At 63.2% G+C, this 27,328-nt stretch overlaps 1 protein-coding gene across 5 annotated transcripts; it reads right to left on the bottom strand.

Annotated features, from left to right (window-relative positions):
• Window positions 1-1,024: 1,024 nt before the first annotated feature.
• ZNF687 (zinc finger protein 687) lies at window positions 1,025-27,328 on the bottom strand. 5 transcript variants are annotated; one of them, XM_074929292.1, is made up of 9 exons: window positions 27,247-27,328; window positions 6,854-9,120; window positions 4,937-5,115; window positions 4,329-4,505; window positions 3,410-3,572; window positions 2,934-3,230; window positions 2,482-2,594; window positions 2,110-2,251; window positions 1,025-1,853 (listed from the first exon to the last, which is right to left on the bottom strand). In XM_074929292.1, exons 2-9 carry the CDS (start codon window positions 9,098-9,100, stop codon window positions 1,380-1,382), a joined length of 3,792 nt encoding a protein of 1,263 aa, XP_074785393.1. In that variant the 5' UTR covers window positions 9,101-9,120; window positions 27,247-27,328; the 3' UTR covers window positions 1,025-1,379. The 5 variants fall into 5 exon arrangements, with proteins under 5 accessions (XP_074785393.1, XP_074785395.1, XP_074785397.1 ...); XM_074929294.1 differs by lacking the exon at window positions 27,247-27,328 and adding an exon at window positions 18,652-18,923; XM_074929296.1 differs by lacking the exon at window positions 27,247-27,328 and adding an exon at window positions 16,164-16,248.

Genomic DNA, 27,328 nt, shown 5'->3' with positions numbered 1-27,328 from the left:
AGAAAAAAAAATATATATATATATAAAAAAAACCCACCCCAACCCCAGCAAACCAGCTTTCCCCACCCCAGAAAATAAGGGGGAAAAAAAAAAAACAAACTAAACCCGAAACCCCAAAACAAAACCCAAAATCACAACAGTAGGTTGTTTTTTTGTTTTTTTTGTCACTTTTAGTGTATGATACAACTTTACACAGCGTGTTAGAGGTTATTCACAAGGAAATGAGGAGCCCAAAGTTAAGTTACTGAAATAATTACTCACACAAACACCCTACCCCAAGCACAGGCGCTAAACAAACAGAACAAGTAGAAAGTTTCTTTTGCGGCTGTTTTTTGTTTTGTTTTGTTTTGTTTCTCCTTCCCCGCAGGTAACGGGACGGCGAGCGCCCCGCGGCCGGGGCTGAGCTCTCGCACACGCGTGTGCGCGGCGACGGGGTCGCTGGCCGAGGGGGAGCCCCTGGGCCGGAGCCCCGGAGCTGGGCGGGAAGGGGGGGCCCGTGGGTGAAGCCCCCCCCGAGACTCACCGTCAGCGTTTCGGTCCGTAACGGCCTTCGGCAGCGGCTTCGCCTCCTCGCGGCCCCTGCGCCCCGAGAGCGGCTGCCGGGGGGGCCGGGGGGGCCGGGGGATCCCCCCTCGCTTCGTGGTGCAGGGGGGGGGCCGGTGCCGCCGCTCTCGCCCAGAGGCCTTGGCTTCTGTTCTTCCTCTGCAAACGGAAATCTCCTCCTCCTCCTCCTCCTCCCCGGGGAAGGCGGCGTCGGGGGGCGCGAAGCGAGGAGCGTCCGCGGGGCAGCGCCGGCCCCGTAGTGCAAGTGAGGATGAGGAGGGACCTCGGAGGGTCCTCGAGCGGAGGCCGGGAGGGGGCCGGGGCGTCTCTGCGGCGATGGGGGGCGGCCGCCGTCGGCTTCTCCCCGCAGCTCCCGGCAAAATACAAAACGAGCGACATTCAAACGGGAACCGAAAAGAAAAAAAAAAAAAAGAAAAAAAAAAAAGGAAAAAAAAAAAAAAAGGTGGATTTTTGCTGTGACCTTGTTGTCAGCACAGTCCCGCGACGGCGACGTCTCCCCTGGTCCGCGGGTCCTGCCCAGCGCCGGCGCGGCCGGGACGAGCCCCGCGGGGAGGAGGGGGCCCCGTCGGTGCCGCTCGCCCGTCCTCGGCCCCGCGGGACAAAGGCCACCGTCCCCCCCCAGGCGGGAGCGGCCGCGGGCCGGGTCACGTCCCCGCAGCGAGCGAAGCGTCGGGGCTCCCCCCGCGCCGGGGCAGGCGGCCGCCCCCCGCCGGCCCCCCAGCTCCTTCCTCCCGCCCCGCGCGGGGACGCTGCCGGGGGGAGCGGGCGGGGGCTCTGCGCCGGGTCCGTGCAGGCGGCGTGGCCGGGGCCGGGGCCTAGTTCTCGGGGCTGGCGTTCTGGCGGGCGCGGATGAAGGCCATGCCGTGCGTGCGGAAGTGCGTCTTGAGGTTGAGCTGGCTGTCGAAGCCCCGGCCGCAGACCTTGCAGCAGAGTTTGCCGTCGGGCGCGTGCTGGGCGCCGCCTTCCAGGGGACTCCGCGGCCCCGGCTCCTCCAGCTCGGCCGCCCCCTTCTTCTTCTTGTGGGTGATGAAGCGGTGGCGGTTGAGGGACACCTGGGAGGTGAAGCAGAGGCCGCACTCCCGGCACTGGTGGGAGCTCTCGTCAGTCCGGTGCTGGGGGATGTGCTCCTGGAAGTCGGCCGAGCTGCTGGCCAGGTACCCGCACTTCCGGCACCGGAACGGGGCCTTGCGCTCGCCCTTGGGGTTTTTGGAAGGGGGGGTGGTGCTGTCGGGCTCCTCGCTGCACGAGTCGCCCTCGTCCGAGGACAGTTTCCGCTTCCGACCGGAGACCTGCGGGAAGGGCTGGCTGAGCTCCAGCAGCCGCTCCCGGCGTCCCCCCCCCGGCTCCGGGATTTCCCCGGGGGCTCCTGCAGACGTCGGCGCACACAAAGGCCGAACGGGCCTTGGCCGGCCCCCAGCGCCGTGCCCCCCTCCCGGTAACCCCACCGCGCCCGTTCCCCTCACGGCGACGCCTCCAGCCCCGCCCGAGGCCTCCGCAAGGCCCCGGCCCTTGGGAGCGGCCCGAGAGCACGCGGAGGCGCCGTACCTGGGCGCTGCCGGTCCCTATCCGGGCGATAACGACCTCCTGGCTCTTGGTCTGGTCGGTCACCTTGATGCCGTGGCGCACCTGGATGTGCTTCTCCAGGATGAGGCGGCTGCTGAAGGTCCGTTTGCCCTCGGTGCAGTATCTGCAGGCAGAGCGGGGCGGCGTGAGCCGACAGGCACCCCTGGCACCCCGACCCCCGCCCTAACCCCGACACACCCCCCCACCGTCCTCCAGAGCCCTCCCGGAACCGCCCTTCCCTCCCAGACGCTGGTTCAATCCCCATCACGCTTCGACCATCTGTAGCTTCAGCCCCCCCCGTCACGGGAACCAAAGGGCCCCCCCCCGGGAAGCAGCCCCCCCCTCGGCGGGTACCGGCAGGGGTAGACGCGCTTGATCCCTTCGTGGTTGACTCGCACGTGTCTCCGGAGGCTGGGAGCGGAGCAGAACGAGCGCTCGCACAGGTGACACGGGAACTTCTTCACCGACTGCGGGGAGCAGAGGCAGGTCGGGGCCGGGCCCGCGCGGGCTCCCCGCCGCCCTCGGAAGCCGGACGCGGGAACTCGGCGCTGCCCCGGGTTCCCTGTCCCTGCCCGTCCCGCGGTTGGGTAACGAGTGTCTGGCCTTTGCTGTTCACCAGAACAGGGGACGTCCCCGCTCCCCAAAACCACAACCCCGACCCGGTTTGTACTGGGGGGAGAAGCAACGTCCAGGCTGCGGCAGAACGCGCTCCCGGCCCGGCAAGGATCCCGGGTGTCCCTCCCCGGTGCCGTGAACGTTCCCTGCCCACGTTCCCAAGGGCTCGCGGCCCCCAGGCTTCTCCTCACCTTGCCGTGGTCCTTCTTCATGTGGGAGACGTATTCGTCGCGCTCCGGGAACCAGGAGTGGCAGACGCCGCACGTCCACCCGCTGCCCTTGGACTTGTTGACCGTCTTGCGCTGGAAGCGGCTCCGCTTGGTCTTGCGCAGCTCCGGGGAGCTGGGGGGCTCATCCTCCTCCGTGGAGGACGACGACTCCTCCGAGATCTTGGACACGGGGGTTTCGACAGGCTCCTGCTTCGGCGTCAGCAGGACGGCCGCCTTCTTCGCCAGGTCCTCCTTGGGCTTCTGGGGCTGGTGAGTGTTCTGGAAAGCAAAGGCGAGGGGGTGGGCAGCTGTTTGGGGTTAGGACTGTCCCCCCAGCACTGCAGCAGCTGCCCCTGCCCAGCCGGGTCATCTCCTCAGGCCCGAGGGACCCCTGGCGGCCCCCCCAGCCCGAAGGACCCCCCTCACCTTCCGGCGGCGCGGGCCCGGCGCAGCGTTACCTTGAGGTGCTCCAGCATCGTCCGCTTCTGGGCGAAGAGCAACGGGCAGTCGGGGCACTTGAAGACGCTGACCCGCTGGTTGAGCAGGTGCTGGTCGAAGTGGGAGGAGAGCAAGGGCTTGTGGGTGAAGACCGTGTCGCACATCGCACACTTGTAAATCATTCTGGGAGGGGGGGGAAAAAACACCCGTTGGCACAGCCCGGGCCTGGAGCAGGAGAATCTCGGACGGAGCCTTTCGGCGAGAGGGTCGAGAGCGGCTCGGGCTGTGCCCAGATGGACGCAGCCCCCCCCACGCTGGGGCTGAGCTCTGCCCCGTGTCCCGCCCTCCGAGGACGCTCCCGGGGCTGGGAATCACAGAATCGTTTGGGCTGGAAAAGGCCTTTAAGATCATCGAGTCCATCCGTTAACCCAGCACGGCCAAGGCCACCACTAAACCACGTCCCCAAGCGCCACCTCTACGCGTCTTTTAAATACCCCCCGGGATGGTGACACAACCCCCGCCCTGGGCAGCCCGTTCCAATGACTGACAACCCTTTCTGCGAGGAAATTTTTCGCAATATCCGATCTAAACGTCCCCTGGCACAACTTGAGGCCATTTCCTCACATCCTATCGCTTGCCAGGCGCAATCTGTTCACAGAACCCCAGACTCATCCGGGGTGGAAAAGCCCCTGAAGCTCCTCCAGCCCCACCATGACCCTCCCCCTGACCGTTCCCAACTCCCCCAGATCCCTCAGCGCTGGCTCAGCCCGACTCTTCAACCCCCCCAGGGATCCCGGGGACTCCCCCCTGCCCTGGGCAGCCCATTCCAAGGCCCAACAGCCCCTTCTGCACAGAAATCCTTCCTCAGAGCCAGCCTGACCCTGCCCTGGGCAGCTGGAGGCCGTTCCCTCGGGGCCTGGCGCTGGCTGGAGCACTTACTTGGACTGCTGGTTGCTGAAGCCGGGGTGCTGCGTGTAGACGTGCGCGTGGGCGCTGGGGGCCGACTTGAAGGCCATGGGGCAGATGGGGCACTTGTGGAACACCTCGCAGTGGGACGTCTGGATGTGGGACTTGATGGAGTTGATGCCGCCAAAGACCACGGCGCAGCTGGGACACCTGGGGCGCGGGGGGCGAGGGGAGCTCAGCCAAGAGAAACCGCTCCCCGTCCGACCGCGGCGCTCGGGGGAGCCTCTGCCCCGACAGACACCGGGATCGAACCAGCTCCGGGCTCTGGGAAAAGCCCCAGTTGGGAGCGGGCAGCCCTGCCCCGCGCTGCCGGAGCCGCGGCCCGGGCAGCTCCTCGGAAGGAGCAGGGAGAGGCTGCGGGTCGGGACGTGCGGGAGAGGGGCCGGGGGGGCCGGGGGGAGAAGACCCCCGGGGTTAAAGTGGCGAGAGGCAGCGAGGGGCTGAGGGAGACGGCCGCCCTGCGCCGCGGCGGGGAGAGGGAGGGGGGATTCCTGCCCCACCTGCGGAGTCGGGACTCTGCCCCGGGGCCCTGGGCAGCCCCCAGGGTCGCTCTGCCCCCCGGTGCGGCCGCGGTGCCGTACCTGTAGCCCACCCTGCGGGAGAAGTGCAGACAGGCCTCCTTCAGGTGGCTCTCGAAGTTGGCCAGCAGGAAATTCCCTCCGCACTCGGGGCAGACGTGGGGAGGCCGGTTTTTGTGCATCCGCTGATGGGCGTTAAAGCTGCAGCGGTTGGACATGATCATGGGACACGTCGTACAAACCTGGGGGGAGAAGAGCAGCGAGGGGGGTTCAGCCTGGCACGCACCCAGGCCTGCAAAAGGGCTTTTAGGCCTTTTCCGCAGCTGGACGGGCCGACAGCCTGCACCGCCCGGCGCAGCCACGTGCTGCCGGGGGGAGAGAAGCGCCGGGACTGCGCAGGGCACGTTTTAGGAGATAATCTGCCTGCGGCAGCTTGCCGGGTGACTGCTGAGGGCGTTCCGCGAGCAGACGAGACGCCTTTTCCAGGCTCGTCGCCGCAGATGGGTCCCAGATGCAGCGTGTGCCAAGGGTGAGCCGGGACCAGCCGCTCGGCGAGGGAGCTGTGCCGGAGGGAGCGGGGGCGTATTCCGACCAGCTGCCAAAACCCTTCTGACACTAATTCCAACTCCACGCCAGGACGCGGCCGTGGGGATGACGAGGGGAGAAGCTGACGAGGGCTCGAGCCTGCCCCGACAGATGCGATAACCAGAGCGGAGGCGGGCGGGGAAGGGAAGGTGCCAAGAGAGACCCGAGGGCGATCTGGGCGCAGGGCAACAAGAGGGGCACGAGAAATCGGAGCGGGAAGGGCAGCTGAAGACAGGCTGGGAGCTGGAGCAGGGCAGCGCACGCCGGGAAGGGAGACGGGGTGAAAGGTGGCAGGTGAGGAAGAGGATTACGGAGGCTTATGGCTCCAGCCACCCCCATCCCTCGCTGTGCCGAGGAAAGCTGCTGGGTCATGGGTTGGTTTTTTTTGAAAAAGCAAAAAAAAAAAACATTTGTAGGTGGTGTTGGTTTCGGGAGGAGGCTGTCTGCGGGGTGCGGGGACAAGGCCACCCCGGGTAGGTGAAGGCTGTAACAGGTTCGGCCCTGCCAGCATCTTCACGTTGCATTTCCCAGCTGAAGCGCAGGCGGGCCCCGAGCTGGAAATCTCACACGGCAGCACCGGCAGGGTGCGGGTCCCTGCGGGGACACCCCGACCATTCCCCCAGCCCTCCCGTCCCCCGTCCCCAACCCTCCGTCGACACCTGGGCCAGGAGAGGGGGCGGGAGGCAGAAATCCTCCCCTGTTAAAGCTCCTCGGCGCCGTCCTCCCAGCCACGGGAATCCTGGTGACCTTCAGAGCCGCAGCCCTCCCCCGGAGCCGCAGGATCCGCATCTGAGCGGCGCCCGAGCAAACAGAGTTACCAGGAGACAGCCAATTCCTCCCGTGCAGCGGCAGGGGAGGGGGCTGAGCGCCTCTGGGCAAAGGGGAGGACGGGGCTCCCCGGGACCTCCTTCCCTCCTCGCGCCCCTCGGGTGTTTCGTGGACGCCGCCTGCCCTCGCCCGCCGGGCTGCTGGCAGCAGCAGGAAGCGCCCGGGATCGCAACGTCGGCTCTCGAAGAGGGGGAAGGAAACAAAAAACAACCCAAACCGCCCCCCCCGCCCTGCTTTCTCCAGGCTCCATTTGTGCCTCGAGCTGGCGAAAGAGGAAGCAGCGCCCACGGCTCTAACATGGCTCCGCGGGGGGGCCGCCGCGGGTGCCAGCGGGGCGCAGACTCGGGGCTCCCCCCTCCCCACCGCACCCACGGGGCAGTTCTATCAGCGAGGGGGGGGCAACTTCCAGCCCCTTCCCTCCGCCCAGCGCCCCACAGAGCCCCGGCTCCCCGTCTGCCGTCCCCACGGGGAGGAACGGGGCGGGTGCCCCCCTGCTCCTGCCCCGCGCCCCCGGGGACACTTTGCTGCGGCTCCGCCGTCCCCCCGCCGTGCCTGGTCGCCACGTACCGTGCTGCTGGTGGTCCCCGCGGCCGCTGCCTGCTGGAAATGCGCGGCCAGCCCGGCCTTGTCCTTGCATTGCTCTTTGCACTCCAGGCACCTGAAGCAGCTGTAGTTGCTCTGCTCCGAGCTGCTGCTCAGAGGCAGGATGGGGAGGTCCTGAGCACCGTTGGCCGCGGCCAGGGCGTCCTGAGCCACGCCGGCCACTTTGCCGGCGGGGAAGGAGGTCACCGAGACCAGGGGGGTGATGTCTGGCTGCCCGATCATCTGATCCAGGGCGATGGGCCGCATCACCAGGTGGGAGCACTGCATCACCAGGCCCTTGTCCTTGTGCTCGCGGGCGTGCAGGAGCAAGCTGCACTTGTTGAAGAAGACGAGGCGCTTGGTGCAGTGGTTGCAGGTGACCTCGATGCGCATGCTCCGCCGGTCGTAGTGGCGAGCCAAGCTCTTCTCCAGGGCGAAGGAGTCCCCGCACTCCAGGCAGCGGTAACCGAAGGGCGGCAGCGCGAGGCTGGCGTCGGCCGGAGGATTCAGGTTGGGTTTGTACGTCGGCAAGAGGTTCTTGCTGTTGAGGATCTTGTTAAAGGCTTCCACGAGGCTGGACTGGCTCCTGGAAATGACGGTGCCCGCGATGGTGGGGGAAGGCTTCTGCGGCTGCACCATCACGACCGTGGTGCCGTTGACTTTCTGGTTGGCCGTGGTGGTGATGGTGGTGGTCTGCGTCACGGTGCTGATGTTGGTCCTGGTGTCGGCTTTGGGCAGGGTCTGGGGCACCAGGTTGATGATGTTCTTGGCCACGGCTTTCCCCGTCTTGGCCGGCAGCACCACGGATTTCTGCTGCGCCACGCTGGCGGCGATCAGCATGGCGCTGCTGGCGTTCTGGATGGTGGAGACGGGCAGGACAGTGCCCTTGAGCTTGGTGCCGTTGCCGAGCTGGACGCTGACGATCTTTGGCCCCTCGATGGTTTTCAAGGGGCTGGAGAGCTCCATTTTCTCCTTGGGCACCTCCAGCACGATCCCTTCCTCTTTCTCTGCCGACGCCGAGAAGCCGGCAGCCTCGAGAGAAGCCTCCTGCGAGCTCTGCTCCGACGGCCCCTTGGTGGAGCCCGGCTCCGAATCCGACGAGACCCTGGTCACCGTCCGGGTGATGCTGCCACAAGACGTTTTGATGGTTTTAATCCGCACTTTCAGGGGCCGCGAGGAATTGGAAGAAGGGGAATCGTTGTTGTTGTCTTCTTCCTCCTCCTCTTCCTCGGCGCTGGACATACTCTGCGGACTTCCCATCGACTTCTCCAGCACTTCTTGCTCTTCCTTGAGGGTGATGTTGTCCAGCTGCTTTGGAGAAGGGGGGAGCCGGGGGCTCTGTACCACGGGCGAGGAAGGCTTGAAGAAGGGCTCGCGGGGGCTGGCGGGCGAGTGTTTCACTTCAGGAAGGTTGTTGGTGCTGCTGTCGAGGTTTGGGTCAGAACCGGGCCAGGCCACGATAGGAGAATCATCCGTGGAGTAGCGAACGGTGACGGATTTCAGGTGATCCAAGGGACTGTCAGCCAAGGCCGCAGCCAAACCCTTCGGGCTGGCTTCGCGGCCCACCTCCTCCGAGTCGGACTCCTCTTTCTTGATGCAGGGGATGGTAGGAGGGGACCCGCTGGCACCCCCAGCCTGGCTGGTCTCGAAGGGCTGCGGGAAAGCCGGCGGCAGGTTCTCCGTGCTCTCTCCCAGGGGCTCTTTGCAGTCCAGCGACGGGGTGGGAGACGGGGAGAGCGAGGGCACGGCGAGGGACTTCTCCTTCGGCTTACACTCCCGGGGTCTGTCGATCAGGTTGGCAGCGTTGTCTTCGTTGGGATCGGGGCTGAAGTGGGAGAAGATATCCAGGGGTTTGGGGCCTTTCTCCTTCACCCAGCACTCCCCGTTGGAGGACGCCACGGCTTCCACGGACCTGGCGGTGGGGGACCTGGGCATCTCGGTGGCCCCAAAGCCATTCTGCAGCAAGCGGGGCCCGATGACGTGCCCATCCTTGCTGCGCCCGTCCAGGGCATCGAGCTGCTCGGGGCAGACCGTGTTCTTCACGATCACGCTGACAGCGGTGATGTCCGTGTGGGGGAGGACGTGGTCTGGGGGTCCCGGCTCCCCGGGGACTGGCTTGATGTGAGCGTCAGCTTCCTCGTGCCCGGAATGGATGGCCTCGTTCGTGTCGATGTCAGGAATATCGAAAGCTGCCAGCAGGTCATCAAAATCTGGAGTTTTCATGTCACCCATGGTGGGGAATATGGCAGAGTCTGCAACAGAGCAAGGAGAGGAGCGTGAGCACCGTGCCCCGGGGACTTGCTTCTCCTCAGCCCCAGACGAAGCACAAAACCCCCGTGCGCCTTCCCTTTGAACCCCGGCCTCCAGCCCCTCGGGCAAAGCACAACGCTCCTCGGCCTTTTTCACTGCGTCTGTTTGTGTCTCAGCTGGGGACTCCAGCGCGGGAGGACCCCAGCGCCCCGGGGAGACGCGCGGGACTGAGCCTGGCGAGGAGCGCGGCTCCGAGGCCGCTCCCCGCGGACGTACGCGCCGAGGGAGGGCCGGAGCTTCGCAGGGTGGCAGCGAATCTCCGGGAGAACGCGAGTGGGGACCAGAGAGCTGCGGGCAGAGCGAGCGCCTGGCCGGGGGGACGCGCCGTGGGGGGCACCCGAGGAGGCAGGGCCCGTCCTTCCTCCCCCACAGCAGCGAGGCCGGCCCAAGGCCGTGCCGTCCCCACGGCTCACGAGGGCGTCCGGGCGGTGACGAGAAGGCTCAGATAAGAAGAGACCTTGAACATGTGGGCTGCGGAGCGCAGGATGAAGAAATAAGGGAGGCTGAGGGGAGACATGGCAACAGGTTTCAAAACATGGCTGCAGCAGAGACAAAGGGAATAATGTTCCTCCCGTCGCTGCAGGCTGGGTAAGAAATCCCAGGATTAAGCTGCTGCCAGGGGATGCGGCTTAGACAGCAGGAAAGAGTCTGATTTATAAGGATAACCAGGAGAAGGAGGCAGGAGGATGGGGGACACCCCACGTGTGGGAGAGCAGCTGGACACGTGTCCGTGTCCGGCCAGGGGAGCAGATCAGGAGGGGACGGGGGGTTCTCGGGGATGGTATCGGGGTACACGGCCCGCGGGCCTTCTGCTCTGAGCACGGACGGTTCCTCCCAACAGCCATCCGCAAAAGCAAAAAAAAAAATAAAAAAGAAGATAAACCTTTATCTCAGCAGCTGTGAGGGGTAAACACAAACTCCCTGGAGCCCTGCAGAGAGCCAGCCCTGGCCTCTCCCCCAGCCCGCGTCCTGCCCCTGGGGTGCCGCAGATGAAGCCAAGGCCGCTCCGCGGAGGCTCAGCCCGCTCCAGCCCCCCCGGGGGCACCCGCTGCCCGTGGGGCTGCCGGCACCGGGAGGGACGGGTGGCGAGCGGCACAGGCTGCTCCAGCCACCCCGGCAGGACCCACCGGCAGCCCCCGACTGGACGAGGACGACATGTCGGGGGTAAATCTGCTTTTCGCACAAGGGAGGGATTCCCTCCCGGTTCAGTTAAAACCGACAGGGACCAACAGCCCCCGCAGCCCCGTGCTGGGAGCCCTCGACCTTGCCATGAGTTATGCCAGAGTTATGCCAGTCACGGCTCTGAAACTGCCAAACCACCGACAGGCAGAAAACCTGCAGCGTTTGTCTCAACAGACAAACCAGAGCATCCTCCTGGCCGGTGGCACACTACTGGCACCTCCAGCTGCCACATCTCCAGGTCACAGCCCCCGTCCCCCTGTCCTACGGCCGCTGCGGAGGGGAGCGGTTCAGAGTCCCGCTGCCAGGCCCCTCCGCACTGCCAACACGCCGCTGTGGTATCTATTTCTTTAATAAAGATTTGATAATCTCCTCAGTCCTGTCCGCTTCTTTGTGAGATGGATGGACGGATGGATGGGTGAGCTCTGGGCACGGGCCAGGCAGGCAGCAGCACCAAGGGAGCTGGTTTCCATCTCTCCCGTCTAATCAGGGATGAACACAGACGAGCTTTCCCCTTGCAGGAGCATCGTCTTTTCTCAGACACGTCCCAGGAGGCCACAACACGTTCACCCTCGCCCCTGCACAACCCAGAGCAGCCGCTTCAGAGCGTCCAGGCCCTTCCTCTCGCCTCGACGTGCCGCTCCAGCCTCCCGCTGGTCACCAAAAGGCTTTTGCCGAGGGCTGCAGCCCGGCAGCGGGTTGGGTTTCCTGGGAGGGAGCAGCCTGAAGCAAAAGACCTACTGCCTTGTGCAGTCAGAAGCCTCCAGACCAGCCTTCACCCTCTACAACACAAGTACCTGGTGACAAAGCAGCGCGGAGGCCAAACAGGGTTCAGAAATAGTCCTGGGACTGCTCCCGCACGTGGCTGGGTCTTTTTTTTGTACCTGACAAACCCCCTCAGATGCTCAATTCAGCCACTGTCAGGCTTAGCGGGGTTGCAAAGGCTCTGGTGGTTTTCCTGACGGAGAGCTTAGCAAGGAGACTTAGTCTAGCTTTATTTTTAACTCTCACCGTAGGTCACCCCAAGGGGATCTCCGCCGGGTGCAGCGTGGGGTCTGTGGGCCAGCAGGGAATCTGCTGCTCCAGAACGACGCCGACGTTTAAAAGGCAAGTGGGCGACTTTCTCCCGGCACCGCGTCTGCCGAGCCCCGGCGGCCCCTCTGCCGACGCACAGACCCCGGGGGAAGAGGTTAACAGGGCAAGTGCTGGATGGCCCTTAAACCTCCGCTGAAGCCGAAGGGGAAGACCACGCGGGAAAGGCAGCTCTGCGTGGCACGAGCGGTATTTCTTGCTTGCAAAAGCACAAAAGGTTCGACATCGGGACGAGCCACTGGGAGACAAGAAAAGAGCGACCCCGGAGGAAGGCACCCACACCCCAAATGGAAAAGCATCACCGAGGCAAACAGCAGAGCTGCTTCGAGCCAGGGATGCTCCCAAGGGTGGAGCAGCGGCCCCCGGGGACGCCGTCAGCAACAGGAGGATCATCGCGAGGCCCAGATACCCCAGAATAACGTCTCAAAGAGCGCAGGCGGGATTGTGCTGCTTTATCTCCCCATAAACGTGTGGGGTTTTTAACCACACGTCCCATTCCGCTCTGGGAGGAAGTCAAAGCACGGCTGCTTCTGGGGGAAGAGCCCGTTCCTGCAGGAGGGCCGATCATCCACATCCCAAAAATTAAAACGAGCCTTTGCCGCCGGCTGCCAGCACGTGCCCCCCAAACCTGGCTCTGCCCAGCAGACCCCTGGTCTGTGCCGCTGAACTTCTCCTCCAGCACCGGCTTTAGGGAAGCAGACTCCTTTCTGGGAGATTTTAACAAGTTCAAGCCGCTTTCTAAAAGCATTTCCACCACGTCAGGACTTCAGCTCAGCGGAGGGAAGGCGTCGGTGAGAGCACCAGAAGGAAAAGCTCCAGGCTTTAAAATACTGGGCGGGGGGAGACACGGAACGCTACGCTCCTCTTCCAGCGCTGCCATCTGGCTCTTCAGCCCAGGCTCTCTGCTGAGAACGGTGTGACACAAGGACATTTGTTTTTCAAACGACTTTTCTAATCACTGTTTAGCAGGATACAAATATTGACAGTAAAGTGGAGAGAAGCAGGTTGCGACGCGGGAAAAGATTCCCAAGAAGAGAAGAGCTGGCGTGAGGGAAAGGCACGGGGGGCGACGGGGCCAGCGCCGTCCTCCGAGAGCGCTGGGCTCAGCCCGGTGAGCGGAGCCCCAAGGGGTGACGGCGGAGCCCCAAGGGGTGACGGCGGAGCCCCAAGGGGTGACGGCGGAGCACTCCTTGGGCTCCACATGGTCGCTCCCTGTGCCGGGGGAGGGCTCGCAAGCGGCACTGAGCAGCCGAACTTCCTAAACGCCAGCACCTCCTGCAAGGCAGAAATCCCCCTCGTACCTCCCCGAGCAAAACCAGAGCGGGCTAAAACCGCAGCGCTGCCGAGAAGAGCTTCTCTCCCGGCCAGGACGCCCGAGCGAGCGCGGGCAGGACGGTGAACCCGCGCGGGGGGCCGGGGGGCAGAGCCCGGGGACGCTGGCAGAGGCAGGACGGCGCGTGGGGGCCCGGCTCCGGGCACAAGGAGGTCGCTGCCCTCTCCCCAGCACCGGCCTGCGCCACCGCCGGCTCCTCTCGCCACCGGTGAAGGGAACGGGGCGGCCTCGTGTGCCAGTGCCGCAAGGACCACGGGGCTCGGCCTGGCCCAGTGCCTGTATTCGTGCTCAAGACCCGTAATTCCCCTTCGTCGGGCTCTCGGATGGGGGGAGGAAAGAAGGAAAACCCACAGCATCCGATTTCTCTGGGCTCACCGATGGGTCTTTAATACACCCCGCTGGCCTTCAATTAGCGTTTCCTTCGATTACTTCCTTCCCAGCCCCTCACTAAAAAGTTTCTGGCCTTTCTTGCCCCTGAACACCCTCCCTCTGTCGCTTCCTGCAGAACTGATTCCGGATCCTCTGTCTCTTTTCTAAGAGCCCACAGGAATTCAGTCATTTACCAACCGTTCATCGCTTGCAGGATGCTCTTCAGCTGAGGGAGGCTCCTCCTCGCAGGAGACCCTGCACAGAACTGATTACACCAGTGTTTCTCCTTGTTTGGTGTTAACAGGAAGGTCTCCGCCCCAGAGGGGGGTTTTTTGTTGTTCTTAGAAATACTAAGATCCTAATCTTAGAACTCCTAAAATCTCCCAATTCAGCCCCTCCTGATGGAAGAGGAGAGTCATGTGGTTTCAAGTCAAAAAGGAGACAGCAGAGATGGGAAGAGCCCAGCTCCACCTTGAACTCTACCAGGCTGAGCCGGGGAGTTATTTCAGTAGCTCAAAACACAACTATTTTCTTAAGCAAAACAACTATTTTTCTTAGGGAAAACAAAGCCAACGAGGGGGGAAGGGAAGGGTATTTTTAACCTCACCGGTCGAGTGGCGTTAACCATCTAGCCTCACAGAAAGAGCCGAGGTTACAACAAGCACCGGTTTTGCACGGGAACACTCTCTGATGGGGGCAACGGCGTCCCACCGCGCACAAGCCCCCGCAGGCAGAAGCACCGGCAGGACCCGGCCGTGGCCGCGCGGCTCGGAGCCGGACTGATCGTCCATCAGCGTGGTGGCCACCGGTCCCCTGGCTTCACAGCTTGGGAAACCGCAGGCCAGGGGAGAGAAGGAGTCAGGGATCCAAACCCATCCGCGGAAAAGATCCCCAAATCCTCTCTGGATTTGAAGAGCTGCGACCAGAAGGTTGCCAAACTTGTTTGCCAGCCGGCCCTGAACATCCCAGCCCCGGCTCTGAATTACAGGCGGGCAGACACCACATCTGAGAGTCCCCGCTCTGTGATCCTGCCTACCACCAAAAACACATCGGGCACAGGATCACCCCGAAAAACCCTCCCTGGAGACGGTCACCCCGACGGAACACGCAGGGCCGGGCCGTGTCCAGACCAGGGCCACGCCTGGCAGCGGGGACGGCACACGGTGACGGAGCCACGCGTCAGCGGGACACCCCACGGGGGCAGCGAGCTGGGGAACCCGGATCCCTGGCCCGAGAAGGAAATCGGAGCAGGCTGCCGAGTCTGAAACCACGCTGTTCCTGGCGTCCCCTTTCCACCCCAAAGATCCCTTTTCTACCCCAAAGATGCCCTTTCCCCCCCGACCACGCTGCCGAGCCAGCCGCAGCCTTACACGGGGCTCTGAACTGGAATCATCAACCGTGCCGACACCAGCCCTTCCTCGGCTGGAGACGGGCCTAGAGCAGCCCCGGCCCCTGATTTGCATAATGAATATACACACACAAAAGCAAATCACACCAATAATCACCAGGCTTTCGGTTTCAGGCAGGAGGAGATAGCTCGGTGTTATTCTGCTGTTCCCAGACCCGGGCCCAGCGCGCTCTGGACGCCCCGCGAGGGCACGGCGCTGGCAGCTTTGCTCCGGGTCGGCGGCGTCACCGCGGTCCCATCCTGCCCGGGGCCGGAGCCGCCCAGCGCCTCCCCGAAGGAGCGCGGGGATGTCGCGGGGGCTGGCTGCGACGCGGCGGGGACGTGTTTTAGCCGGTCCCTGGCAGGAAGAGGAAGCAGTTGGGCTCTGCAGCCCTGCTGCCAGGTTCAGGTTTCTGCCTTTCAGGAGAGCAGGAGGCCGGGCAAGAGGCAGGTCTTGGGTCGCTGCCCTGCGCGGCACAGCAAAGACAACAAAAACCCACAAGCTCCGGAAGAACAACGGTGAGGGTGAGGAGATTCCACTCTCCAAGTCTGGGTCCACAGACCTGCGGCACCGAGTCAGGAGCGACCCAAACCTCCCTCCAGCAAACCCAACCGTGGCAGAGCCCCGGCGCCTCCCCCCAGCCCCCACCGGAGCGCGACTGCCACGAGCAAACCAACGCCGAGCGCGTGTCAGCAACGCCGGAGAGCTGGCCCGGGGCTCCCGCTGGCCCGGGGCTCCCGCTGGCCCAGGCACCGCTGAGACACAGGCCCTGAATCGGTCCGGTCGAGGGGAACCACTGTAACCCCCCCGCCCGAAGTTAATGAGGCTCACGGCTAAAACAATACGACAATGAGTAGCTGCTGAAACACAACTGTTATTTTTATGGCTCATTTGCTCAGTTAGTCTACCGAGAAAAGATAAAATGTTGTTAAAAATCTCCTTTCCTGCAGCCAAGCCTCCCTTAGAAGAAAGGCTTGTTTGTTCACGAGGAGGGGTTTGCCCAGCTCACTGTTTCAGGACGCCAGCACTGAAGTTGGCCACAGCACACGGGGAGACGCCGCTTGCCCTTCCCCAGGCTCCTCCTGCTCAAAAACCCCCCAAAAGGCACCAGCTCCGCTCGCCCACGGCCACCCCACGGCCCCCTCCGCTCGCCAAACCCGCTCCCCATCTCCACGCCACGTTCCTCCGCCGGTCCCGTACCGGGTCGCGTGAAAACACACCCGGAGGGTCCCACCCTCGCCAACCTCGGGCCCCGAGCTGCGGCCAGGCCGGCCCCCACCCGGGGCTCCGCAGCGCCACCGGGCTGCCCGGGGGCACCCAGGACTGCACACGCACACTCACCCTCGACGCCGAGAGCACCCCAAGGGCTTCCCGCCGCACGACTCTGGCACGGGACCAGCGGGAACCGTCGGCAGAAGCACCGGGCCCCCGGCTGCCGAGCCTGGCTCCCCGGCCGGCGGGGCGAGCGGGGGCCGCTCCGGAGCAGCCCAGACAAAAGCGGCCGAACGCTGGGGCTATTTCAGGGGTTTGCTATTTTTAAAAGCTGCTTTTCCTGTTTCCCTTCCTGACCCTCGCGGGGACTTGCTACCCGCCAGCAAGTTTGCACCAAAACATGAAAAATTACCCTCCGAAAGCTGACTTTGGAACAAAGTTAAGCCGGGTTTAACCCCCCGCGTCCAGGCGCGTGGGGGACCTGCGGCCCTGCCTGCGGCCACCGCGGCCGAGGCCAGCGGGAACGGCTGCGCTCCCGGCACCACGTGACGGGCGGGATTAGCTTCCGAGGCACAGAGGAAACCTTTGACAAAGCCTGTCCCCGTGCCGCTGCTCCCAGGCCTCGAGCCGGTGGCCTCCCTCGGGCCGCCAGCGCCAAGGGAGCCCCGGAGAAAAACAAACCTCCGCCGGGGGTAGTCTGCAAAACACAAAGCAACAAGGACAGGTCCACCTGGGCGGCAGGGAGCCGAGCGGATCGCTGCCTCCCGGGGCTCTGGGAGCTATTTTAGAACCGATCCCCTGCTAGAAAGCCCCAGCCTTTGTGCAGAGGAGACGTCACCGGTGAGAACAACTGTTTTTAATGAGCCAAACGAGCGGCTGGGTGTTATACAATCTCACTCCCCGGCGGAGACCTTGCAGACAAGCTTCAGAGGGGCTGGCAGGGGGGGGAGGACAGGGGCAAATTCCCCAAGCAACAAACTTGTAGCACCTGGCGTGGCTTTTCTCCATTTCAGAGCCTCCTTTCGCTCTGCAAATCCTCCCCAGCCCCCCTGTTGCTGGCAACTGGTGGGGAGGAGGAAAGCAAAGCCCGCAGCAGCCCCGCTCTCGGTTCTTTATGCCCCGGCCAGCGCTCATCTGCTCCCCCTCCCTTCTCTCCAGGGGCAGCTCCCACGAAACCGCCACGCTGGTGGGTGAGGCGGCTCGCAGCCGGTGCCGGGGTCGGCGGCATCTGCCCCGGCGCAGCGGCCGTGCCTCGCCTTGCCTTCCCCGCAGCCCTGCAGCTCCTCACAGAGAGCGCAGCCGGGGGCAGAGCCCAGGGCGCTGCAGAGCCGATGCCCGGATTTCGTGGTCGAGAGATTGCGCGAGATAAACGCGCAGCCTCGCTTTGTTTTGGGACCAGAAGTGTTGTTTTGAGAAGTTTTGCACAAGTTGGTACAAGCAGCCGTGGCTTTGTAGTAGAAAACCACTTTAAGATGAGTGGGTTTTGTTTAGACGGTTTAATTTCAGTTTCTTGCTGCAACGCAGGCGGTGCCCTGCTCCCAGAAGGGTATCTCCAAAGAGGAAAATTCCCTGCAAGCAGCCAGAGCTCCTTCCCCCAGCAAGAAGATGAAACCAACTCTGGTATTTTTCAAGTGACACAGAACGGTGTCGTTTTACCGTCCAAATTGAGGGAAGGCCGAAAAGCAAACAAGAATTGAGAGATGAAAGGATTTTCAGAGATATTATTAGTCTGACAGCGAGCTATTAAGGAATCACCCAGAAGGATGGGATCCTCGGAACACAGAGGCTGCGCTGCCGTCAGCCCAGCAGAAACCGAACGCTGAACCTGCCAGAGGACTTGGGTTTTCCCTCCGTCTCCAACCAGCGTTCCCCTCCTCGGTCCCAGCGAGCTCGCGCTCTTGGCCAAGTCGGGGTTTAGCCCCTGTTCCGTGTGAGGAAGCTGAGGCTCGGGGCGATGCGAAGGCCACCCAACGGAGCTGGAGCAGCGCCCGGCCCGGGCCCGTCGCCCAGCACGGCCGCCGCGCCGAACCCCCCGCACCTGCCCCCTGTGCCGGCCGCGCGGCCGGCCGGGCCCCGGCGGCGCTCTGGGAACCTCCTCCGGGTATCTAGCACGGTGCCAGACTCTCCAGCTCCGACGTTCGTTAGCCGCCCCTCACTACTTTGCAGAACTATAATTAGTTTTGGTAATACCAAAGGCAGGAGGGGTTCGGCCAAGCTTCGGAAGAGACAACAGGTCAGAAGAGAAACAAAGGTTAACGCCAAGATGGGCTCTCGCACATTAAAAGTCTTTATTTAATTCCACGTCCGTGGATCCGCAATTGACATCTGCAGATCCACGGACGTGGAATTAAATCTCCTGCGCCCCCTTTTCTTCTTCTTCTCAGGGAGGAAATATTCCCTCCTGCTTTTTGGGATGAAGGAAGCAGAAAGAGAGGAGAAGCCTCAAGGGCAGCAAAGCCACGTGGGAAACAGCCCCTGCAGGGAACCGGCACCGCCACGTCCCCGGCGCTCACGGGGTTCCTGCCCCCGGCAGCCCCTGCTCGCGCCCAGCCCTCGCGCTTGTCCCACGCTCCTCCACGACACCAAATGCTCTTCTGCCCCTTCCCAGGCAGCATTTACACCCCCAGCGACCCGCAGAGTCCCCTCGCCGTCGCCCCGGTGACACGCCCCGGCTCCCACTCGCATCCACTTGCTCCGTAACCGTAGCCCAAACCCACACAGCCTATTTCCAAATCGCAGCACCAAGCCCTTGCCAGCACACGAGATTTCTCTCTCTGCCTCCTGATCTCCTAAGAATTTGCTTATCTAGCAAGGCTTTAGCAGCACGGTCTGCAAGCGCCGTCCCCACTGCGCTTCCGGAGAGGCAGGCGCTGTGCCAGGGACCCGAGCCCAGTACTGACCTGATGGGAAGGAGCTTCTGGACAGAGCGGAGAGGGAGGAAAAGAGAAAAAAAGCGGGGGAAGGGACAGAGAGTGGTCTCAGGTTTCATGTGTAGGAGAGGGGGAAAATGATAGAAAGGGAGGCTGGTTAAACAAGAACCAGCAACACGTCCTACTCCCAGCATGACATCATGAGGTCAGGGCTCAGCGGTGACGGCTGCGGTGGGAGGGGAGGTTCAGAGGGAAAAAAAAAAAAAAAGAGATAAATAAATAAAATAACCCAGCACCAAACTCCTCCAACGCCCCCGCCACTTCAGGAGGACGGCTCCAGGTACAGTGGTGGTCGAATGGCAACCGCAGGTGGCTCTGCAGGCGGTGGCCACGCGAGCCGGAGGGGCCCTCCCCGATGCCGCGCCCCCCAGCAGAGCAGCTGATGGCCGGGGCAGCCCCCCCTTCCCCTTCCGCTTCCCCTTCCCAGCACCGGGATCCACCAACTCCAGGGCTCAGCCCCCCCGGCTGCCGCCATCGGCACGGGGAGGGTGCGGGAGAGACGGGGGCTGCGAGAACCAGCAGTGAGTACGAGGTGCCCGGACTCTGCTGACATCAAACGAGGCCCCTCAGCCTCCCCCAGCAGCGTTTGCATCCTCCCCTCTGCCTGAAACCCAAAGCAAAATCCTCGATATTCCTGGCGAGGCTCTTCCCTCCGCCCGGTCACCAGTCCCGGCCGCTTGCTGGGAGCCCTGGGGCACGGCGGGTCTGCGCCTGCTGGAGCGGCAGCCCCTGTGGTCCTGAGCTTGGATCTGCCCCGCAGGGGGAAAGGGAGCGAGAATCCCTGCGCTTCGCCCCGTTTGTAAGATCGGGGCACCCCGAGGACGCTGCGGGGCTTTGAAAGCATCAAGAACCACATGGGAGAGATCCGAGAGCGAGAAAATATCGTCTGCAGGGCAGCGCGGAGCGTCCCTCCAGCCCCTCCCAAGGACGGAGGAAGGAAAAGGTGCCGGGACTCTGGTTTTAGGATTCTTCAAGATCTCGCAAAGGGGGGAAAGGTCCGAGTCAAAGCCGGGAAGCACGCAGAGGCCCGAGCTGACCGGTCCCCCCTTTCTTCACCTCAGCGGGGCTGGGAGCAGGCCCTGAGGAGCCAAGGCCAGGCCAACACCGCGCAGCGCCTGGGCGGTGGCGTGAGCCGTCACCCCCACGCCTCCCCCCGCTCCCACCCGGAGGGAAACGCACACAAGCCCTGGAGGTCCCGGCTCCGGGAGCTCGAGTTCCCTTTTTCCAGGCCTGAGGCTCGACATCCGCTCGGAGCTGAGGAGAAACCCTCTGCCGGGCGCCAGGCGCGGGGAGACGAGCACCCGAGGGAGCTCTGGAGCCCGGCTGGGCCCAGCCCGGAGCCACCCACAGGCAGAAGCAGCGGAGCAGGAACGGGGGTCCCGGGACCCCCCCAGCAGCGCCGAGGCAGCGGCAGATCCTGCCGGAGGGCGGGGAGGCGCGAGGCCCGTTCCCTGCTCGGCCGCGACCTTCAGTCTCACTTCTCGCAGGATCCGGGCCGCTCTCCCGCCCAGCGGGGCCCCCACCTGCCGCGGCCAAGCCTTCGTTCAGCTCTTTTCCAGGGTTATTGCTCGCCAACGGGATCGCTGTCTCCCAAACGCCCAACTCCGCGGGATTTACCGAGAGCGCGCGGCAGAGACAGTTACTTCAGGCTTTCCAAAAACCAGCGCGCAGCTCCTGGTTCAGACCAAACACGGAAAGGATCACCCCCCAGAGGAACATTTTTAGCACACGCTCCGAAGGGGAAACGATGCCGGAGGAGCAGCTGGCAGGACCTTGAGCAACGAAGCCCTCGGCCCGGTGCAAAATGCCACCGGTACAAAATCCAGGCTCTCGGCACCTCTGGGAACAAAGTCTGCACCCAGAGACACCCTCGGGCTCGGTGCGTGACGGCCGCCCCCTCCCCGGAGCTCCGTCTCCCCCCACGTGAAGCAGCAGCCTCCGGCCGCGGGGCAGGGCAGGGTTTAGCCCTCACGGAGCAGGCGCCACGTGCTTGAGCAGCAGACGTGCCCCTGGCAGACGCGGCCCCCGTGCAGGCTTTGGGGGCCAGGGCGTGTTTTGGGACCCCCAGAGTGGCTTCGGCAGCACCCAAAAGCAGCCGTGTCTGCGGGATTTAAGGGAAGAGACAACGATGACATGATCCCGGCAGAGTTTGCTCCAGGCTTTTGGGTTTTTGGCATTTATTGAACACGAATGCGTGCAGACACCCACAGGAACGGCAAACGCTGGTGCTGACGGGGCTCCTGCGCACGAGGATGCGATAACCCGTCCCACGGAGCGGCCCGGGGCCGCGTGTCCCAGCACGTCCCATCTGGAGGCCAAGGGGACAAAGCGACAGCGTGATTCCGTAGGGATTTGATGCCAATTGATCCCAGCACACCGGGTGCACATTCCCAGCTGCTGACAGCAAGGCAGTAGCGGCGCTGAGGGAAGGAGCCAGGCGGGCGTTGCGGCCTCCAAACACGAGCACAGGCTCAGCTCGGAGAGCCTGAGCCAACCCGCTGGCTGTTCGCCCCCAATCCCTCCTCTCCCACACCTCCAGCTGCACAAATTCCGCTTCTGCTGGAATAAAACACTCCCTGGCCCTGGGTCTGCGCCGAGACACCCTTCTCCTCACAGCCTGGTCCCCACCTGAGCTCTGGGCAGGGCACCTCTCCCCGTCCCGCCGGCCGGGCCTGTCGAGCCCCGACGGCTCAGGGGGGCTCGTGGCCACAGGTCCCCTCTCCCCAGCCAAGAGTTCGGCCCCGACAGCCGGGGGACAACCGGCGCGGCCAGAAACCCCGACGGGGTTCATCCCACATCCAGCGGCTTCTGCAGCATGGCCTGGGTGAGGCAGGAGGAGAAGGTGGCAGGCGGATGCTGGGCGGCTCCTGCCGAGCCCGGCTGTCGGCTCACTGGCAGACGGGGAGAGAACGGTCACTTTAAGGCGCTCCAGGAGCTTAATTATTAATTTTTCCCCATGAAATCTGCTGCCTTGCCCCAAGCAGAGCCTGTGCCCTGCTGCTGACATGCCTTGGAAAGGGCGGGCTGGCTGGCTGTCCCTCCTTCCCCTTCCCTTTTTTCTTTGCTTCTGGCACATGAAGAGGCTCTCTTGGGGTACCAGGTAGAAAATAATCCTCTGCCAGGACGCTGGATGGGCCATTTGAAACCCTCGGCATTGTTTTCCCTGCTCCAGGCGGCAGCAGGGGATTAAAACTTCAGCCATTATGCGCATGTTTTGTGCTCCATTGTGCTCGGCTCAGCCATCCCTCCGCATTAACATCTAAACGGGTCCCACGTCCAGACCAGAGGCAGCTCTGGGGTCCGGCCTCTCCCCGCCGCAGCGGCCTGGCCAGGGCCCGCTGGCCCTTCCTCCCCGCGTGCCCACGGCCGGGCCTTGCCCCGGAGCCCAAGGGGCCGGAGGCTTCCGCAGGTCGAGCGGGAGCGGAGGAGAACCGCGAGGCGCCGGCGGCGGGTTTGCGAAGGGTCGCGCCGGCGGGCCTGCGGTTCTGCCGCGCGGCGGGAGCGGCATCCCTTCCCGAGGGGAACGGGCGAGGCCTTCCTCACCCTTGCTCTGGAATAAGCACGTCCAGGTTATTACTGCAGCTGACTGCAGCAGCCCTTCCCCTTCGCAGAAAAACCCCAAGCCCAAGGGGAGCGCAGACGCGGCGGCTGCAGCGGCTGGCGAGCTGCGTGCCTGCACAAGCCAGCCAGCACCGCGGCGGTTCCGCTCGAGGAGGAGGAGGAGGAGGAGGAGCAGTGCCGCCTGAAAACCCCTTCCCGGCTCCATTTCCTACGGGGGAGCGAGCGGGCAGGGCGCTGCGGCGGGCACAAGGCCCAGCACGGCGAAGCGCCCCGGCCCCGGCCGCCAGCTCGGCAACGCTCGGACGCTCCCGACCGAATCGACGAGGAGAAATGATCCCCCAAGTAGCCGTGATGATGCAAACGCCGTGGCAAATCCCAGCCTCCAAACCCGGAGCCGAGGCCGTCCTTGTGCCCGGACCCAGCCCAGGCACACCTAGAGGTTTTGCTGGCAGAACTTGCTCGGCGTGGGGTAAAAACCGTGGGAGGGGGAGCAAAGAGCAGGAAAATCCTACTCCAGACCAACAAACAAGGCCAGCAACTGGGAAAAAACAAAAGGGGAAGATTTTTTTCACATTGCCATGACTTAATTTGGCCAGGCAGGACATATCTATTTCTATAAATCAAGGCTATAACGTATCTGGGCAAAGGCCTCGCCAGCTCCAGCCCCGCCGCCGCAAACAAGGCGCCTGTGTTCCCCGAGCACCCGACACCACCCAGCCCCGCTCTGCCGGGGGACAAAGATCCCTGCCCAGCAGCGTCCTCCCCTCCTTCTTAAACACTGCCTCCTATTTCACACCCCCCCCAGCCGTCTCCGCTTCAAAATCTAATCAGAAACTACGTTTTCTCCCCATCAAAGAACTCCCCCCTGGCAGCATCCCCAGCTGCAGCCTGCCCACCGCCTCCGATTCCGAGGCAGCTTCAAGTACGGAGGCTGAATTATCTGCTGGAGGATGGGCGTAGGTGGCTCTTGGTTTTAGTCATGTACAGACATCCCCAGGAAAAAAAAAAAAAAAAAAAGTGTTATTTTTCCGCAGCACGCCAGCCCTCCCGGACAAGGGAGCAGCATCCGTCAGCCCAGGCTGCCCCATCGTTTCGGGCACCGTCTCCGAAGGCCCTGGGCAGAGGCTGGAGCTCCCCAGCGCCGCTGGGCTGAGCGAGAGGGAAGGAAACAACCTTCTCGATGCTTTCAGGCTGAAGCTGCTGGTCCCAAAGAGTTTGAACCGTCTTTTTTTTCTTTTTTCTTTTTTTAAAGCCAGATTTATGATTGCTGTAATTAAAGTAATTAAAAAATGTGCTCCCTTTGTTCTGCACGCTTGCTCCATCCATCTAAGGCGGCTTCTTGGGGATTCCTCCCCGCTGTTTGGATCACACACGGCAAGATAAAACCACCCCAGATCCCCCTCCAACACATCAGGGGAAAGAAAAACAGGAGAGAGTAACATTTGCAGTGAAATAAAAATAAAGGGCTGGTGTCAGACCCAAACCCACCAGATTAGCACCGCTGAAACATCATTTTTTTTATCTTTCAGCAGGTTTTGCGACAGCAAGCGAGTCTTTAAAAGCAAGAGGCGAATCCAAAATCAGCTGCAAAGGGAGGGGGAGAGGAGACGGTCTCTCACCAACACGCAGCAAACACAGATTCCCCCTGCCGGGATATGAATAGCTAGCTCGCAGATTTCACCGAATTCAAGCAAAAAAGATGCTTCATCGAGGAACGGAGCAGGAAAGTCGGTTCTTCCCCATGCCCCTGTGCCCGCCATCAGGTGCAAAGCCGCGAGAGGGGCCCGGCAGCCCCGTCCCGGTCCCAAGTCCCACCCCGGCGCAGAGCACAGCTGCCACGCAGAGATGACACATCCTGACCGGAGGCTGGTTGGGGATTAAATTCCCATACGTTTAACAGAATTAAGTCTCTACCATCTGCTAACTTCTGGAGATATCAAAACAAACAAGGGGTGGACGAGATCCAGAAATCCCGACAATTTGGCCGGCCTGAAAAATTAAGTTTTTAAACACTGGCAGGCGTTTTTGCAGCCATGATCCGCGCAAAACAGCCTCAATGTCAACACAGGGAGGTTTTTGCTCCCAGATTTACCAGTATGACCGGGAGCCACACCAGTGTAAGGCGGATGAGGGCTCGGTGGTTCCGGGCAGACATTTCACAGAAGAATGCCCAGGCTCTCGCCAAGCGTTCAGCCCAGCGACACTCCCCTCACCTGGGAGCGTTTCCACGTCGCGGTGAACAGTTCCCAGTTCGCTCCATCCCGGCGGGTTTGGGGCTATTTCATCGCGCTGGCTTTTACAACGTAAAGTTTCTAAACTCAGCCAGGACACCCCGTTTATTCTAGCGGTATAAATAGAAAATCTGCCATGTAGGATGCCAAAAGGAAGGGAACACAGAGTTCCCTCGCTCCTGTCGCACGCTACGGCGGCGCCGCGCCATCGCTGCGCTCGCTCTCAGGGTGTTATTAGTGTTATAAAACCCAGATGCGTGCTTAGATACTCGGTGGTACAAACAAATTAAAGCCCGAGAAAATACCTCGCAGGGGGCAATCGTGCCTTAGCAGAAGGAGGGATTAGACCCAGGAGAACCTAATCAGGGTGGAATAAACCCAAAAAACTAGGCGCAAACGTGATTCCTGCGAGATGACGAGAGCTTTGGGTGCTGCTGGTCATCACGGGAGATCCTGAGCTACCTGGGCACCGGCGCTGCCTCGCCAGCAACCGTGGTCCCTGCGGGGAACCGGGGCTCCCTCGCACCAGGATTAACACTGCGAGGAAAAGCGCTGGCAGAGCTCCTGCTGCTCCTGACCAGGAAAAATCAGGGGAAGAAAAGTCTTTGGGAAGCACCTCTGCCAGTCCTCCCACCTCTGCTAACGCCAGCACGGCCACATGTGGGGTGACGCAGTTCTTTTCCTCCTCAGACACACTAAAAATACATCCTTTGAGGCAGCTGTTTCCACAAACAAGGCTCAGCTCCTAATGCGCCGCTTAAAACCTAAGTCGAGAGGCTACCAAACTTGCCCCGCTCCCCTTCTAGGGGAGTCTCTTTGAATTAAACTAATTGTGGGAAGCTAATCACAGCCTCCAAGGGCTGCCCGTTACCCGATCGCACACAGGCACCAGCAGCAACAAATGAATGGGCCTTTACAGGGGCTGAGACCAAGAAACGGGAGGAGAAGAGAGAAAAGAAACCGGGTTTGAAAGAAAACAACACATTCGTACTACCGACCCACTCTCCCTCTCACAAAGCAAAACCAGGAGGCTCTTAAAGACGTGGCCGAGACCCGCTAGAAATAGCCCCGCTGAAATACTCGACCTCCCTGCAGAAGGTTTGCTCCCTGCCCCATGGCCTCCTCCTCCTCCCCAGGGCAAGCACCCCCAGGCCAGGGCCCCCCCACTGCCCACAGGCCAGAGTCCCCCGAACCTCGGCGGGCACCTCGAGAAGCGCCAGCAAGAACCCGCCGTTAGGCTTTGCTACTCCCAGCAGGGAGTCAGGGTGGACCTAGACCTCGATTCAGGACGGCGCCCACCTCCCCGCAAGCCTTCTCCTGCGCCTGGAACCACACCGGGCCCTCCCGGAGCTCCCCAGTTCCTCCCAGCTGCCCCCCAAAAGGCAGGCGGCTGCTACAGGACCCGAAAACACGCAGGCTGCGTTACCGAGAACCCCCCAGGATCCTCTCACCTCCCGTATTCTCTTGCCCCGCCACACCCGGCGCAACAGCGCGATTCCCTCCTCCCAAACCCCTAAACCATCCAGCAGCCGCAGCGCTGTTCTTCCCAGGACCTCGGGGTGCGATAAGAGACCCACACGCCCCGTTCTCAAACGCCATCCTCGGGACAGCGGCACCCGGAGAGGATCTCCAGCCCAAACCCCAACCGGCTTCTTGTTCACACGGCCACTCCTCGAAAACTGGAGGAGCAAGAAAATCCCCCCAGGAACTGGGGCCACAAAACAAGATACCACCTTATTTGCAAGAGATGTTACAGCTGAAGGAGTGGGGGGGCCACAGGCAGCCCCTCTCTGAGCTGGGCTGGAGGGGGGGGAAGTGGCCTCGGCCCCCCCCGGGCAGGGAGGAGGCAGGAGCTGAGCCCCAGGAGCCTGGAGGGGAACGACAACACTCCCAGAGCTGGAGAGAGCCGGGAGCGGGCCCTTCCCGGAGCTGTGGGGGCACACGAGCAGCCCCTGCGCCCCCCCCAAAGCCTCCTCCGGCTGTAGGAGGGCTCAGCCTGCCCCTGACTCTGGGTGGGCATGACCAGAGCCCCCCCCACACCCCGCTATTCGCGGTGATGTCAGGGCGGGGGGGACATGCCCAGGCCTCCCCAGGAGATGCAGGTGGGCACTGTCAGCCCCCCCACTGCTGGGGAGGGGCGGGGGGGAACATGACCAGGCTCCCCAGTGACAGAGGGGACGAGGATCACGACCAGCGCTCCCCCCCCCCCCCCCCCAAAAAAAAACCCAAACAAACCCCAAACCTCTCAGGGCGGGGGGAAGGGACGCGCTCAGCCCTCCCGGCAGGGGCAGGGGAACGCGACCGCTCCCCCCCAGCAGAATCCCACCGGGAAGGGCCGTTACGTCCCCGGTTCCCAAGGGGAACAGCGCAGGATGACCGTTAGGCTGCACCCCCCCCCCCCCCCCCAAATCTCATGGAGGCGGGGGGGGGGGGGGGGGGGGGAGGTAGCGGTGCCTCCCCCACAGCGCGGGAGGGGAGGGGATGGCCGCGACCCCCCCAAACCGCGCAGGGGAAGGGGATGACCGTGACCCCACCCCTTGGCACCCGGGGAGGGGCCGCGACCGCCGCCCCACAGCCCGAGCGGGGACGGGGCGGCGCTGCCCCACCGCGGTCCCGACAGGGGAGACGGGCAGCGCCATCGCCCCCCCCCCCCCCCAACCGCCCCCCCCCGCCCCGAGGCCTGCGCCCCCCCGCTCCCGGCCCGCGTGCCCCCTTCAGGCCCCGAGGCCCGTCCCGCGGCCGGGGAGGCGCGGGGGTCCGGCGGCGGCGGTACCTGCTGCTGCGGGCGGGGGGCGGCCGGTTCCCGCCCAGGCCCCGCCGCGGCGGCCGCTGCTCCTCAGCCACTTCCTGCTTGG

This window comes from Athene noctua, chromosome 29 (assembly GCF_965140245.1).
Source record: "Athene noctua chromosome 29, bAthNoc1.hap1.1, whole genome shotgun sequence".
Taxonomy (NCBI): Eukaryota; Metazoa; Chordata; class Aves; order Strigiformes; family Strigidae; genus Athene; species Athene noctua.
Note: the sequence above shows the minus strand (reverse complement) of the source record. Positions and strands in the feature narration are given on the sequence as shown.